This window comes from Anabrus simplex, chromosome 1 (genome assembly GCF_040414725.1).
Source record: "Anabrus simplex isolate iqAnaSimp1 chromosome 1, ASM4041472v1, whole genome shotgun sequence".
Classification (NCBI taxonomy): Eukaryota; Metazoa; Arthropoda; class Insecta; order Orthoptera; family Tettigoniidae; genus Anabrus; species Anabrus simplex.
In genome coordinates, this window is record NC_090265.1 from 237,775,810 (window position 1) to 237,792,140 (window position 16,331).

General features: G+C 36.8%; 1 protein-coding gene across 1 annotated transcript in view; it reads right to left on the minus strand.

Moving 5' to 3' along the window:
• LOC136886224 (uncharacterized) overlaps positions 1-16,331 on the minus strand; it is a 905,658-nt gene that overhangs the window by 288,571 nt on the left and 600,756 nt on the right. Inside the window, exons 5-6 of the mRNA XM_068231034.1 lie at positions 5,747-5,824; positions 2,235-2,518 (exon numbers count right to left, since the gene is read on the minus strand). Coding sequence (XP_068087135.1) covers positions 2,235-2,518; positions 5,747-5,824 — 362 coding nt within the window. The remainder of the gene's footprint in view (positions 1-2,234; positions 2,519-5,746; positions 5,825-16,331) is intronic.

Here is a 16,331-nt window from a genome sequence, read left to right on the forward strand (position 1 = left end):
TCTTCTCACGATCAAGGAATGTCAGGTGTAGAGGCCGATTCCTTTCATTGTTCTTTTTCAACAAGAGGGCAGGTGCATGAATTGCATCAGTTATGCTGAGCTTCTTAACATATCCACACTGGTTTTAGAAAACTTGTACAAAGCTGAGTAAGTGACGTTGAAGATATCTCAAAGATTTACCTTGTGTGGCAGAGCAGGTGGATTGGATGATAGTTGTAGCATTCTCCAAAATCTGCAGTACATGTCCTATATCCTCCGAACTATTATCCTGGGTAGCTCGACAACGAGATTTTGCAAGCGATAGACATTTTCACCTTCTGGTGTGTCCACAGGTCATGCAGTTCTTGATAGAGGCAGTTCTTCATTTTCAGAGTACTTTTTGCAGCCAATTTCAGCAGTTTGTACTAGTGTAGATCCTCCACTAACCTTATCTGGTGCCAGGTTTTAAAAGCTTGCTTCTTTGCATTTACTGCTGGTTGGACTTGCTTCATTCCACTAACACGTTAATGAACTGTTATCCCTGCTTTGTTATTCCAAGGATTTTAGTTGCTGCTGTGTCCATCTGATAGATATATATTTAGATAAATTTACAATAAGAAATAAAAAGGCTTGATACGAAGTGAAGCAAAAAAAAAAAAAATGGAATGAAACTGAACACACCAAAAATGAACGGTTTGCAATGGTATATATAGGATTTTATAATTTCATCAGAAAAATAACCAAGAGGTCAGCAATCGAAGATAAAATGCTAAATAATATTTAATTAGGAATGAAGAGTACAAGGAAAACTTTCAATGGAGAGTCTGTCCTATAAGAATAAGTTAACTAATCTAACATTAAAGAAAAGCAGAATATATCTACCACAGTAACTGATACAACAATCATGAACTAATATTCAGAATCCTAGCATATTATAAAACCTCACCAGGTTAGAATTTGCAACTAAGAATTGTTAAAATATAACCGTTCAGACATCAAAAGTACAAATTATAAGCCTTAACATTACTATCAGCACTATCCTAAACAGTTACAATTTACTATGCACTCAACTTCTTACTTTCATAACTATATAAAGCTCATAACAAGCATAAGCCATGCCCTCATCAATACAAGGAATTGATTTATGAATATTCAAAATGACAACTAAACCCGAACACACCTTTTTCAGGGCTATGACTGGTTACTTTAGATACACACAAATAATCCCTGTACCCTAATTTAATTTAGAAGAAAAAAATCTTTATTTGATTTTTGTACAACTTTGTTAAATATTCAAGGTAAACAATTGACAGGGAATCGGTCACCTGGATGGATAGTATACTATGCGTACATGCTTTGTTGAGCATTGGCTATACGAGAAGTAGGTGATAAGGGAGGAAGAAAAGTGCCACTTTGGCGTTCTACTGCCAACAAAGAGGGTGAAACAAATAGGGGCCAAAAACAATAAATGAAGCTTAGTCGGAACACTATTTACTTCCTACATGCAAGTTTACTTCACATACACATGTGAAGAGAAAACATAATACAGGCAAATGTAAAGGAGTGTGGTGATGTACATATTTGTGCCTGTCTTACATGCATTTTGTGGTCCTAATAAACGTCACAGTAACACGACGGAATCTATGAAGCAAATCATAACTATGCGCTACACTATTTCATTTCTGATGTTCAGCATAAAGTCCTTTAAAATACTACCAGATCAAGATATCAGCCATATACAAGGCAATTTTATCATGAGAAAACTTTGTTACAAGATAATGTATTGAAATCTATATCTACAAAAATGAAGAGTTTGTATCAACATGACAATCTCATACTTCACTTTGCTATAAACATTTCTAAATTTAACAAGCTTGTTGCTTGTACATTTTACCGAATACCTAAGAAATTGAAACAATTCTTATTACTCAATAATGGAAAGTAAGTTAGTGATTATCTAATTCACTTCATCACTTCAAAAGGACTACTAAAAGCAATGCTTTTATCACCAGAATACTAAGTACTAGCATGGCAAACATGACAGGACTGAAAGCTCTACAGTATAATCACAAGATGTCGGAGCAGTTGAAGTGCATTCTATATTTCAAAGTCACTAGTTCTGCGTACAAAGTTGACTGAAAGCTAGCAAATGAGGGCTCAGGAACCGACTACTCAAGAAAACTTGCACATATATATATATATTAACAGATAGCATGCAACACTATTCCTTCCTATTTTTTGAGTCCATAACTTACCCACGCTCTCTAATTGACTCCAGCTGCTTGCTGTTGAGGCGGCATGGCTCTCCCTTAGCATCAACAGCCACAGCATCCAGCTCATCGAACGTGGGTGCCACAAACAAATCCCGCATGTTGATATGCTTATTGCCACGACGGGGCAAGGAGAGGGAAGAACCACCAATATCTGGACCACCACCGTGAGGTTCATTGATGCTGTGCGTTGCATGACCTGAAGTAGCCAGAGGAGGAGGGAGCACAATGGGAAATGTCCGCCAATGGTACAGGAATTGTTCCGCCACCTGTGGATTAATGCTCCCTCTCAGAAATTGAAAACACATACAATCTGTCTTTAACTGACAAAATCACTATCATAATATGCAAAATAACAGATTCAGAACATGAAGAGACTATCTCTGAAAGAGTACGTGAAGTTGAACATATTTTCTCAGTGGAAAAACAAGAAAAATGAAATTATAACATTAGTAACTCTTTATAGGATGGTGGCTAAATATTATAAAACTCTATATATTAACTTTTATTGGCTACAAATTATGCTGAATGATGCATCTGTAGGCATGAATCAAGACAATGTTAGAAGACATAATAAGATTTAGACCGTTGTGGCGAATCGGTAGGAGGGTATGTAGATCAAGGTGGATAAGGATTTAACCACCATCTGTTTTGGGTCTACTGCTAAAAGTACATTTTCTTCCTTACAATAGTTTTGAATCTGTTTTACTGCTGAATGAAACTAAATTATTGAGCTGTATTTACATGTGCATTATCGTCCAACATTCATCCAACATCAAAAGTCACAGGTAAGCTAAACTACTGCATATTTAGTATTTTAGGGAAATATATAGTTGGTATTGCATTAATGTTTTCATTTACTTTTTTTTTTTTTTAAACTGGTAACATCCAAATTTTTATGAATTTGTACTCAGGCAAATAATAAGGTACTAAATGGTAAATCAACCTTGATGTATTTCTGAAATGGGATTTGAACCGCTTAGATAATACTTACAATAACAATACTGCTACTCTGATTGGGGAAAATAATCTCATATTTGCTTTTTGTGATATTTTTGCACTCAAATTAAGTTTTATTGTAAGCAAGGCAATTCAACAATGAGGACAAGCATATGTCTGTGAGAGTTAATAACAGGTGCTGTACTCACTGTAGCACAAAAAAGACTGTAAAGCAATCCAGTCTTGTCTGCTCAAAGTGTGAGATCATGCTCCGTTTGGAGTGCTTTGTACCACTGCATACAAACCTAGTTGTATTGTTTGTGATGCTCCAACAAAGAAAATTTCACCTGTAAACCTTGTTGTATTGCAACTAAAAATAAATAACACCTCATACACTGTAATTGCAATGGTGATTAAATATGTAACCACTATCTGCATACAAGGTACAGTGTGCTTGAATGCAACTCTTCTTAACTATTTTTTTTAAGTAAAATTAACAAGTAATCCATTCAAAACCACTCCCTATCCACTTAAACAGCACCTCTGAACCCAAAAATCACCAAAAATAGTTTTATAATTTTTAAAAATCCTTGCTTTTTAAAGGGGCAACTAGACCTACGATATGAGTGTACAATACAATACAATACAATACAATACAATACAATACAATGAAATGAAATGAAAGGGCGTATGGCTTTTAGTGTCGGGATGTGTCTTTTGATTTAATGCCCGTAGGTGACCTGCGCGTCATGAAGAGGATAAAATTATGATTAAGACGACACATACACCCAGTCCCCATGCCAGGGGAATTAACCAATTATGGTTAAAATTTCCGACCCTGTTGGGAGTCGAACCCGGGAACCATTTAGCCATGGAGCCAGACATACAATACAATGATTTATTATAAATACAATAATGTTCTAAAAACGAGCAAAGGCTTCATCAATTTTGAAAAATTTTGTTTTTAGAAAAATATCTAAAGAAAAAAGTTTATTTTGGAGGCATGATTCGCTAAGTGGCTTAGCTGCTGGCTTTTCACCCAGAGGTTCATATCTTGGTCTATTTATTTATTTATTTATTTATTTATTCCTGACTTACATTTGTGGCGAAGTTAGGGCTCACGGCCCTCTCTTACACTTAACCACTATAAACAGAATTTAAAAATGTAAACATAAAAGTAAGACATAGCAATTCTAAAAAGAAATAATACTACAGACAGATAATTCTAAGACTACCGGTAAGTTAGGCCTACGTATCAGTACAGAAATTAATGTGATAATACTAATAATAATAATAATAATAATAATAATAATAATAATAATAATAATAATAAAAAATGAAGAAAACCCATTCACACAAACATACACACAATGACTCACACAACTCAGTTTTATGTTACCAGGAAAAACTTTCTGCAGGCAGATTTGAATTCATGAGAGGAAGTAAGGTGCCGAATGTCCATTGGGAGTGTATTCCAGAGTCTCGATGCGGTAACTAAAAAGGAATGATTGTAGGAATTCGTTCGACTTAGTGGAATTTCAAGTAAGGAACCAGAACGTGTACTAATTTCATGGAATGAGGAAAGGAAACGAAAATTAGAAGAGAGGTAAGTAGGAGTGTTCGTCGAGAGCACTTGGTAAACAAGTGTCATTAGGTGAAAATTCCTTCGTTCATTTATGCGTAGCCATTCCAATGTTTTGAAATATGGTGTAACATGAGTGTCATGTCGCAGTTGGAAGGCATATCGTATGCATGAGTTTTGTGCTCGCTGAAGTCTCAAAGCTTGTTCAGCATTTAGATTGACTAGTACTGTATCACAGTAGTCTAAAATTGGGAATAGTAGTGCTTGGATTAATTTTAATTTAAGTTTTTGAGGAAAAGAATTCTTGTGACGTTTCAGGGGATATAGAGCTGCATGAACCTTTCTACATACATTTGTTACGTGTTCATTCCAGGTCAGATTCTCATTGATGGAGATTCCAAGATTAGTTACATTTTTAAGGTACGGTACAGCAATGTCATTGATTATGATTGGAGGAGGATTGATATTGCTTATTACATGTAATAATTTAGAGTTTCCTATGATAATACTTTGTGTTTTACGAGGATTTAGGAGTAAGTGGTTGTTTTTAGCATAGGCGGTAAGCCTTTCAATATCCGAATTAATGTGCTGAACTGTTTCATGTAAATTGTTTGTAGTGGTGTGTTTGTATATCTGCATATCATCAGCATATAAGTGGTAGTTGCAATACTGAAGTGTGGAAGATATGTCATTAATATGCAAGACGAATAGTAAGGGCCCTAGAACAGACCCTTGAGGGACGCCGGATGATTTTACAGCCCATTGGGATCTTTGATTGTCGGTTTCAGGCTGGAATTTTCACCTGAAAAACTGCATACTGTCAGGAAAGGTATTCCCAGCCAAAACCAAAATGAGCTTGGGTGGCTCCAGTGACTCTAGAAATACATGGGATAAGCTGAAGAAAGTTTCTTAAAATGTACATTTTACCAGTCTTGCACTGCAATACACACAAAACAATTCTCAAATAAATACTCACATCTTTGATGTTCTGGACAAGCTGTACCACTTCTTCTGGTGCTCCTCGTAAATGAACATCGAACTTAACTGGCTCCCTCTGGGAACAAATAAATAAAATTGTATATTTACCAATAAAATTGTTAAATTAACTATAATCAAAGACTTATGAAATAAACTACTCATTACAAAGATGATAATCATTCACGAGGTGTGCCCAGAATCCTTTAGATCAAGTGTTTATGAGAACAGAATAAGACTCATCAATTTATTTTATATCATCAAACTTCAGTAAGTTTCCCACTTTCATACCAGACAAATGCTGGGGCTATGCCTTAATTAAGGCCATAGCTGCTTCCTTCCCCCTCCTAGGACTACCTATCCCATCATCACCATAAGATTTCTTTGGAAAGTCATCACTTCTTTCTTGACCACCTCAACTTATTTTCTCTCATGAACTATATATAGTAATCCAAGGAAACTTAAATGTCTGCCCACTAAACCAGGGCCTTACCCCAGAACCTCAAGCACACAAGGTAAGCACTTAATTGGCTATGCAACTTCATAATAAACACCTATCTACAACACTATCTGATGAAAAGTATCCAGACACCAACTCACAATCATTCTCTAGTGCTTGGATACTCCCCAGCAGTTGACAACTGGACCTACCATCGACTTTCATTACAGCTTGAACCCTTCAGGGGACACTACTCTACCACGTGCCGGAACTTCTCTGGGAAAATGACGGACCATACTTCCTAAAGCACAGGAGCAAGCATAGTTAGTACTCAGGGTCATTGAGGTCTGGAGCGAAGTTACCATTCTGGTTCATCCCAAAAGTATTCTCGGTTAACAAATTCATTGCCAGAGCCTTAGTGTTCATAATCTACTCAAGAATAGACCCCACTTTATGGCAGGGAGCATTATCTCGCTAAAATAGACAGTGATCACCTCTGAACTGGTCTTCTAACAGACGACCAACAGCCGATCAAAATGCTCGTCTACCATTCTGCCTTTAACATTATATGCCCAGACTATTTAAAATGGCATCACTTTCCTATGCTAACATGATTTAGACTCTCAGAAAAATTATCACAGTTCTGTCAAGTTCTGCTATATAATATACAGTGACTGAGATGGTAGAAGCACTGGTCTTCTGTGCTCATGTTGGCAGGTTCAATCCCAGCTCAGTCTGGTGGTATCTGAAGGAGCCCAAATATGCCAGCCTTGTGTCGGTACATTTACTGGCTCAATGAAAGGACTCCTATGGGACAAACTTCCACAACTAAGCAACTCTGAAAACCGGGCAAGTTGGCCATGTGATTAGGGGCACACAGCTGTGAGATTGCATGCAGAAGATAGTGGGTTTGAACCCCACTGTCAGCAGCCCTGAAAATGATTTTCCATGGTTTCCCATTTTCATACCAGACAAATGCTGGGGCTATGCCTTAATTAAGGCCACAGCTGCTTCCTTCCCCCTCCTAGTACTTCCTATCCCATCATCATCATCATCATCATCATCATCATCATAAGACCTATCTGTGGTAGTGCAGCATAAAGAAAATAATTAAAAAATTAAAAGCATCTCTGAAAACTATAAAAGTAGTCAGTGGGATGTAAAACCAATAATATTATTTTCTATCATGTGAATTTTGTCAACAGCACATCAGAACTAGCTTAGTGCATACACTTATGAAATATAGTCCCCTGGTGGCACCAACACCAATTATTTATGAAAGATAATGAAATCTATTGGTAGAAAAAGAAACTGACAACACTTTATGATGACAAATAAATCGATAACATGAATGACTTTCACGCAGCTGAATCTGGAAGTCCATGGTATATTATAAACAGCAACAGACAGTGCGCAAAGTGCAGTAGTATTACTACCACCATCTGGTTCATTGTATTAACATACTCTGTAGTTTTACAAGAGGACCAAATCCCTTTCATGAAAACCACTCCCACACTAACACCTCACCACCAATAAATTTTACAGTGGGCATAGTACAGGTTGGCATGTATAATTTGCCTGACATCTGCCACACCAAAAACCTTCCATCTCACTGCCACATGATATAGTGCAGGCCTGGCCAAACAGCATTCCAGTCGAGAGCATTGGCGATTTAGTATCGAGGGGAGAGGAGAAGAGAAAGGTCAGCAGCACAGTCATCTTGCCAGCTTGTAATTCAAACATTGCAGGAGAGTTTTCAAACAGATTTCAAACCTGATATATTTATCAGAACTTTCATGCTTTTAACTGAGAACATTCCCCATTACTTCCAGCTGAAGCTGATAGATCTCCAGTGCAACACTCAGTTTGTGGATGTACATCTGCAATGTCAAACTGTTCATAATTCTTATAAAATACTTCCTCAACAGCAATATCCTCAACTGCACAGGCAAGTTGTTAAAGTTCTTTCAATGTTTGGTTCCATCTATGTACGTGAGCGTTCCCTCACCACGTTATGAAACTGACCAAGTTCTGGCAACAATGTATCTATGACAACAGTGGCTCCATGGCTTAGGCAGCACTGGCCTCTCCCCACTGGGTTCCGTGGTTCATATCCCGGTCACTTCACGCGAGATTTGTGCTGGACAAAGCAGAGGCGGATAGGATTTTCTCCGTGTACTTCAGTTTTCTCTGACATCTTTCACTCCATCAACACTCTCCAGTCATTAATCATTGCCCCAGGAGTGCAACAGGCTTCAGCAGCCAGCACAGTTCCTATCCTCGCCACTAGATGGGGTTTCATTCATTCTATTCCTGACCCAGTTGAAACTAGAAACAAGCTGTGGATTTTTGTCCTCTATGACAGCAATAGAATCACGTACTTGCTCTAGGGAGCCGGTGTTACTTGCTCCACTCCAGACGGCTGTCAGTCATGTGACAAGAGAGCAGTGGTCAGGCGGGTTGCATACCATATGCTGGTTAATAGAGCAAACGCCTGAAAAACCATACATCTAATTTTTGATCTGATTTTGATATGCTCTATTGGTGGAAAAATATCTAATTCCCTCCATGGGAACTTAGAATTTCCATTTGGAATTGCTTGGCGGGCATTAATTCCACTGTGGAGTCTTATCTCCCGTATGCAGTTATCAGACTGTGCCTAATAAAAGGCTTCTGATAAGTTCACCTGCATACACCCCAGCATCAGTGGGTAGGGTCTGACACATCCCACTCTGAAGAGTCTAGTGTCAGACCCAAGACGAAATGCTGATTAATAGAGCAAACGCCTGAAAAACCATACATCTAATTTTTGATCTGATAATGTACTTGCCGCTCGGAAATATTACCATATGAACAACAGCAATGAAATACCGGTACATAATTAAATCATCCCTGAGAAATTATCAAACATAATAAAATAAATAGAGTTGAGTAGGGTAATATGAAATGTACTAAATCCTCAAGTGTGTTATTTTTAAGTTTTTGTAGTAACGCAATGCTTACCCGGCCTTCATATTTATCATACTTGTTGGAATGACATAAGGAACAACGGTGCTGCAGATTAAATTTTTGATGTGATTCAATATTTTATTACATATTAAACATTTTGTGTGTTATTTTCTTGAAGTATCAAATTCTCTTTTTCCCAAGAAGGTTTGAAACTTGTTGGCGTCGATGGCCTACACCGTGCTGAACTCTCTTCCGTAGTAAATGCAACATTTACCGACTAGGCTCGAACGTCATGTCGTGTGAGGATAAAGGCCAGAACACACTACTGTCACCTCACATGAGTTCAAGTGTATCGTGTCGCAATCTAACCTGTCCAGAAAGATGTTTTATACCTTTGCGCCACTGACCTTCAGTACATACTACGTCATGCACTTCCCCTACCTGCTCAAGAGCAGGGAGCAAACTGTCTCCGAAGGCATTTTTACTCTTGATTGGCATGCCTGATGTAGACAATCAAGGAGACCGCTTTGGAGTCACTAAAGGCAATTTGTGGTTCACGTATAGATATAGCACTTTCAGGATCGAAAGTATCTACAAAAGTTTTTATAGCATCTAGAGGCTCGCTATAAAAGTTTAGTGCCATACTGACTATAGAAAATTTATGCTCACGAATTATGTTCAACTGTTTAAAAGAAACTACAATTTAGTTGAGACATTTCAAAAGAAAAATCTTTACGAATAAATTTGGAAATTCCCACAAAAATATGTTTAGAAAAATATTTCTGGAAATTTCCATTCCCATGTGGCTAGTTTTAAAAGCAATTAACTCTAAACTGCGATGAAAGACACATAGAATTAAAGTCACAGAGTTTCCTTTAGAAAAACCAATTTCACATGTGCCTTTACTTGCATTTGTCATCCTTTCAAATACTTATCACTCATAATTACCGTTTCTTATTCTCCCTTGTTGAGGCAACTGACAACAGCCCCTTCAACACAGCAATTTATATAATATAAAAAACTAAAATACTAAAATATGTGATTTTACGTAATATCACAAAGAATATGTAGAATACCTACAAATATTAAAAAAATACTGTATGTAAAATCAAATTCAGTTAGTATAACCCTAACATAGTGGCTTGTGAATATATAACTTTTCCCAGCATCTAAATAGCAAGGAACTAATATGTAATCACACAAAATCCCAGCTCTAGTTATCATGCATGGAGTCCTTTCTTTTGTAGTGTAAAGAGAAAGTATAGAAAATTTGGATATGATTCCCTTTGTGTCTTCTGGTCTCTTTTTACCGGGTTCATTATGTCCTTCTTTCCTTCTCAGTTATATTGTGCTCATTACTTCTTTGCATGGCTGATCACATTACAGTCTCTGAAAAATCTTATTACTTCAGAAAGAATTCAATTTATAGTTGATTTTTTCATTCCCCTTAATCAGAAAGTACCTCTTGTTCTTATTCCTTTGTGATGTACTCGCCTTTGTCCTTAAACATTGCTTGTGGTACTCTTCAACCAAGGTGTTAAGATAATGTCTTTGTAATTCAGTTGATCAAAGTTACCAAAAGATACAGTGAATATTTCTCCTTTCATGTTCACTGAAATTAACGTTGCACTGTCTGATGAACTTTTTCTTTTACGCTTCTTGCAGGAACTTCGACATTTGTAGTAGAAATATACGATTTTCCTAGGTGCATATAGATTCTTCTTTTGTTTCTTTTCCACTACTTTGGAACTGGTGCCTTCATCTGTTTCCTTCTAACTGCAACTGCTATGTATTCAGCTTCTCCTTCCAAATTTTCTGCTGACTTTCCAGCAATTCTTACGTCTCCTTGTTTTACATTTCCCCCCCCCCGATATTTTCAGATGACTTCCTTTTTATGACTTGGAGAATTTTCTTCACTAATATCTGTGGAAGAATGCAATACAAATATAAAGGAGGAATTGTCATCTCCTTCTCGGCTAAATTCTTATAGCCTCAAACAGTTTGCTAACCTACTTATCACTGTTAGCTGAATCATCTGACTGATAATCAGGATCGTCATTGGAATCAGAACCTAAGAATTCCCTTGGCAGTTCTTCATCCCTTTCTTCTGATATTTCACTTCTTGTGGATGCTGTAATGTATTCCCTTTCACGTAGTAACCAGCAAGTATAATACCAGTATGTGCTATAATATTAGGTTATAGTAATGATAATAATACTCACAACATTCAACATTTCTTTCATTCTTCTGCGTCATCAGCACCATCCTAACCATCTTCCTTCCTCTTAATTCTATTGCAATATTCAACACTCACATACAAGTCAAAGAATGAAACAAAATTGGTTTCCTACAGTTGGAATCATTATTGAGCATCATTACTCATAGAATAATCAGCAGATGTTGATAAACCTTTGTCAACAACATTCCAGTAGCATGCAACTTTTCATCTTGAAAAGATGAATCAGCTTACCTGCTTATTTGATCCTTGCTGTTTTTAGGGTCAGAGAGAGAGAACAGCTTTTCCCTCTCTTTGACCTATGTTATGGTTAGGATCAGACAGATGGAACAGCTTTTGCATCTGCATTACACTTAATATTATTTATGAAATGCAGATACGTCAATGCCTAACTTCTAAAATATGTAAGCTAGAGATACGTTCATCTGATCCCAAGATGGATATGAACTTTGGAATCACTTAAATAGCAATTTACAGAAAACGACAAAAATGTAGTTACGTCTGTCTGGTCCTAAACAGTTGAATTAGAGTGTGGTTCCAGTGTATAGGAATCTTACCAGGATTACTTGTTTCAAGAATGGGAAAAGATCCAAAGAAAAGCAACAGGATTATTTATTCTGGGGATTTCTAACAAAAGTGTAGTATTACAAAAATATTATAAACTTTGGGCTGGGAAGACTTTGGAGTAAGAAGACTATGAATAGAGTTTCTAAAAGTAGGAAAAATCATAATATGAAGATAAAGTTTGAATTCAAATTAGGGTAAATATTCATTTACAGGAAGAATTAAGAACTGAAATAATTTACCAAGGAGATGTTTGATAAATTTCCAAGTTCTTTGAAATCTTTTTTTTTTTAAACTCAGTAAACAATTGCCACCTGGACGACAGCCCTAAACGCAGATCAGTGTTGACTGATTGATAAAATTAGGAGGAATATTGTTTGGTAAGTGATGAGTGTTTGCGTGGAATACCACATGACAAGGATGCTGTGGATGTTGGTGTATGTGAGAATAATAATGTTAGATCGGTTATATATGAGAATGAAGATGTTGAGATTAGTGAAAATTCTAGTGAAAGAATTAAGAGTAACAGTTTGTGGGTATGAAAGATGTACAAGTAGGTACTGACAAGAAAGGTTGTCAAGATGGTTGTTGGGGTATCTATTAGAAATTTAGATCACAAGAGTAGTAATTTAGGTAGAGTAGAACGCCACTTACAAAACTTTGCTTAACCGAAACCCGGCTTAACTAAAATGCTCTGGCAAAATTGTATTTTAATACTTTGTTTTTACCCTTTCGTTCTTAGCCGTCGATATTAGTAATTTTCTTGCTATATGTGCTGAGAGCTACTAGGCAAACCCTATTTTTATATTATGACTTATGCCAGAATACACGTGTACCATAAAACAAAACAGTTTCTTACCCTCTAGATTGTTCCATGACACATTTTTTCTTGAACAAGCAGTAATTATTATTATTATTATTTTTATTTTTTATTAAGATTATGTAGTAGGATGGGCCGAAAAAACTCGAATTCTTTTTTCCAAGTCGTAATACCGCGGAAAAGTTGCGAAATGGGGAGAATAAAACGGGGTAAAAAAAGAAACGAAATAGGTTCATTTCTTCCGGTCGTGCACGTGCTCTAAAGTTTGCCAAAATTTGGAAAAATGTATATTTTTACGATAACTTTCTACCTTGCTTAACTTGTCAGTTTTTAAATGTAATAGCTCTAGTCGACTCTTACTCGAACCAATAATGATTACTTGTAATAATGATTTAGAAAAAAGAATGGTTCAGAACGGTTAAGGTCTTTCGCTCGCGCAACAGCCGTCAAATCTAACAAATTCTCACGCTCGTCATAACTCGCTCGGGTCAAAGACCCTGACGCTCCGCCCACCTACCACTCACGTCACCACGCTGCGCCATTGTTGTGTCAGTTTGCACTTATCCCTCGTGTTTGATGTGTGTTTCATTCGCTCTTCCAGTTACTATTGTGGCATTTACATCTACTGTACTTCGATATTTGTTTTGTGTTATGACATTTTTGTGTAACTTTGTGACTTAACGGTGGTATACTATGGCTGTACCTAAGAAACTCATCACAAGACAGGTATTTGATTGCCCTATATTTGGTGCAGCTAAAGACTTTTCATCAAGCAAACTTCCTACTGGAGAGGACGTGATTTGGTGTTGTTCACAGGAGAGATACCACTTGGCTCTTACATAAAGTTAATAATAAGAGCGTCAGTTTTTCACACGTTGCCAGTACAGTAGGTAACAAAATAATTGGTTTGTATCAGAAAGCATCCATCCCAATGGTTACAGATAAGAGAATTGTGCAACTTATAAAAGCGTTGCATGATAAATATTAAAGCATTCGAAAATCATACACTCGGGATAAAAATAAGGATTTGTTTATGCAGAAAATTGACGAGTTTAAGCAAAAATGCTCATTGCTTTTTGACGTAGCGGCTTGCAAATGCTCCATTGTTAACAGAACCCCTGATTTATGTAAATGCAATATAACTGTCAACTGTGTTTGTGCAAGATCAAACAAAATACCTGCTATTGAGCTAAGATTTGTTTACTTATTACGAGCACATGGAATAGGAAAAATTGGAGGGGTGGACATGTCTGAAACAAAGAAACGTATTAAATCATTGGAAAGGAGATCACGTGACAGCCATTTAACTCTGGATGATGAATCTGAATCTCATATGAAACCCTCGTGCTCGTATTCCTATGTAAATATTGTTGAAACTGATGATGAAAGCCAATATCCTTCTGGTAAAGGTAGTGATAGCGACCAAGACTTCAAAGTTCCAAAAAAGGTTTCCTCTGATAATTGGCAGATGATAAATCAGCTAACATCTACTGCATTACAGAGCGATCGTGTTGGAGTTTCTGATCATGCTACCGCTGCAATCGCATCAAGTGTTTTGCACGACGTAGGATTAATTACCGATTCTGATGTCTCCCATGTTATAGACAAAAACAAAATAAGAAGAGGAAAATGAAATGTTAGAGCTGAATTGTGCAGTAAATCTGAAGAATTTCCACTAGAAGGTCTCTATTTCGTTGGGAGGAAAGACGACACGTTTGTGGTAGATCTAACTCATTCGAAAAGGTTCCGTAGAGTAAAAGTGGAAGAGCATTACTCGCTAATTCAAGAACGTGGTTCAGTCTACATCGGCCATGCTACTCCAACTTCTGGAAGCTCTGAAGATATTCTCACTTCTATTATTTCTTATCTGTTTGGTCGTAGTATTTCTCTCGAAAAGTTAGTTGTCGTAGGATGTGATGGCACTCATGTTAATACAGGTTGGAAAACCGGTCTGATTCGCCGACTCGAAATACATTTGGGGAAACCGTTACAATGGGCAGTTTGCCTTCTCCATTTCAATGAATTGCCATTCCGGCATCTGTTTCAATACCTAGACGGTAAATCAACTGGTCCAAAATCATTGAGAGGACCGATCGGTGAAAAGCTAAGTGGCTGCGAAAAACGTCCAGTGATTGGCTTCAAAAGTATTGACTGTCAGATCCCTACAATAAACAGAAGTATACTAAGTAAGGGTCAGCAATATAGCAATACAGTCGGGAAACTGTAAAGAGGATTTGGCTGTACGAGATCCTGGTCCCTTGTCACACTCGAGGTGGTTGACAACAGCAAGTCGAACTCTCATATTGTACTTAAGTCTTGTCTAAGGAGTTTGGACAGCCAAAGTAGGGGACTGCCTGTAGGGGTGAAGTACAGTGGGGACTTCGAGGGCCCTGGGACCGCTACTGTAGCTGTGAAGGTCCTTCAGGAACTCTGAAAAGTGCTGGCAAAAGGGGCTCTGGTTAAGACGCAGCAGGTCATTATGCTACTTAGGTTTAAAAAAAAATTAAAAAAATAAAAAAAGTAAATAAATGCAATGTAAATTTTAATCTTATACCAGTTGTATAGTATCATTTGAAATAATTCCACATACTGTATATCAGTTGACTATATTTGTAAGTAGTACAGGAGATATTATAAGTAGAATTTTGTAAACAATATAATTAAGGATGAGCTGTGTGTTAAATAGAAAAAAATTGTTAGCGTAAATTGTATAATATTGTATTATATGAAAATGTTCTTCTCTTGTTAATTTAATATTTAGTGCTTTGACTATATTTGGTAAGTAGTACAGGAGATATTATAAGTAGAATTTTGTAAACAATATCATTAAGGATGAGCTGTGTGTTAAATAGAAAAAAAATTGTTAGCGTAAATTGTATAATATTGTATTATAGGAAAATGTTCTTCTCTTGTTAATTTAATATTTAGTGCTTGACAATAATGTATTTTAGTGTACCATTTGCCACCGAGGTAGACACCTCATTTGCAAATAAAGAGATTTCGATTTTTTTTTTTTTTTTTTAAGTCCAAGACCTGAACTTCAAGAAATAGTTGTATTTACTTTGAAGTCATACATGCCAATGTGGTTTAGAATCAAAACAAGTAAATATTTTACAGAGGCACCAAAACTTGTGTACCAATCAATACAATCTTCAAGGCACCTGCCTGAAAATTTACGTAATATTGTCGACCCTGTGATAGAACGAAATGGCTTTTTCGCTCATCCAGAACATTTAATGTTAGCCATAACACAATACAAAACACGTAAGAGAGCTCGGAATTCGACGAATTCTAAAGGCTAGACAGTTAGATCGAAAGAGAACAACTATCAGAACATTCCTGCTGCCAAAACTCAATTTCAAGGCTCAAGACTACTGGGAAATAATTAACTGGATGGACTGTGATTTGTCTTCTCCCCCAGTATTAAAAGACATCAGTGACGATGAGATTAAATCATATATTCACAGTGACTCAGTCCCTAATTGGTATATAACATTCAAGACATTCCCAGTCCACACACAGGCAGTTGAACGATGTGTGAAACTCGGGGCAGAAACCTCAAGAAAAGTTTGTGTAGC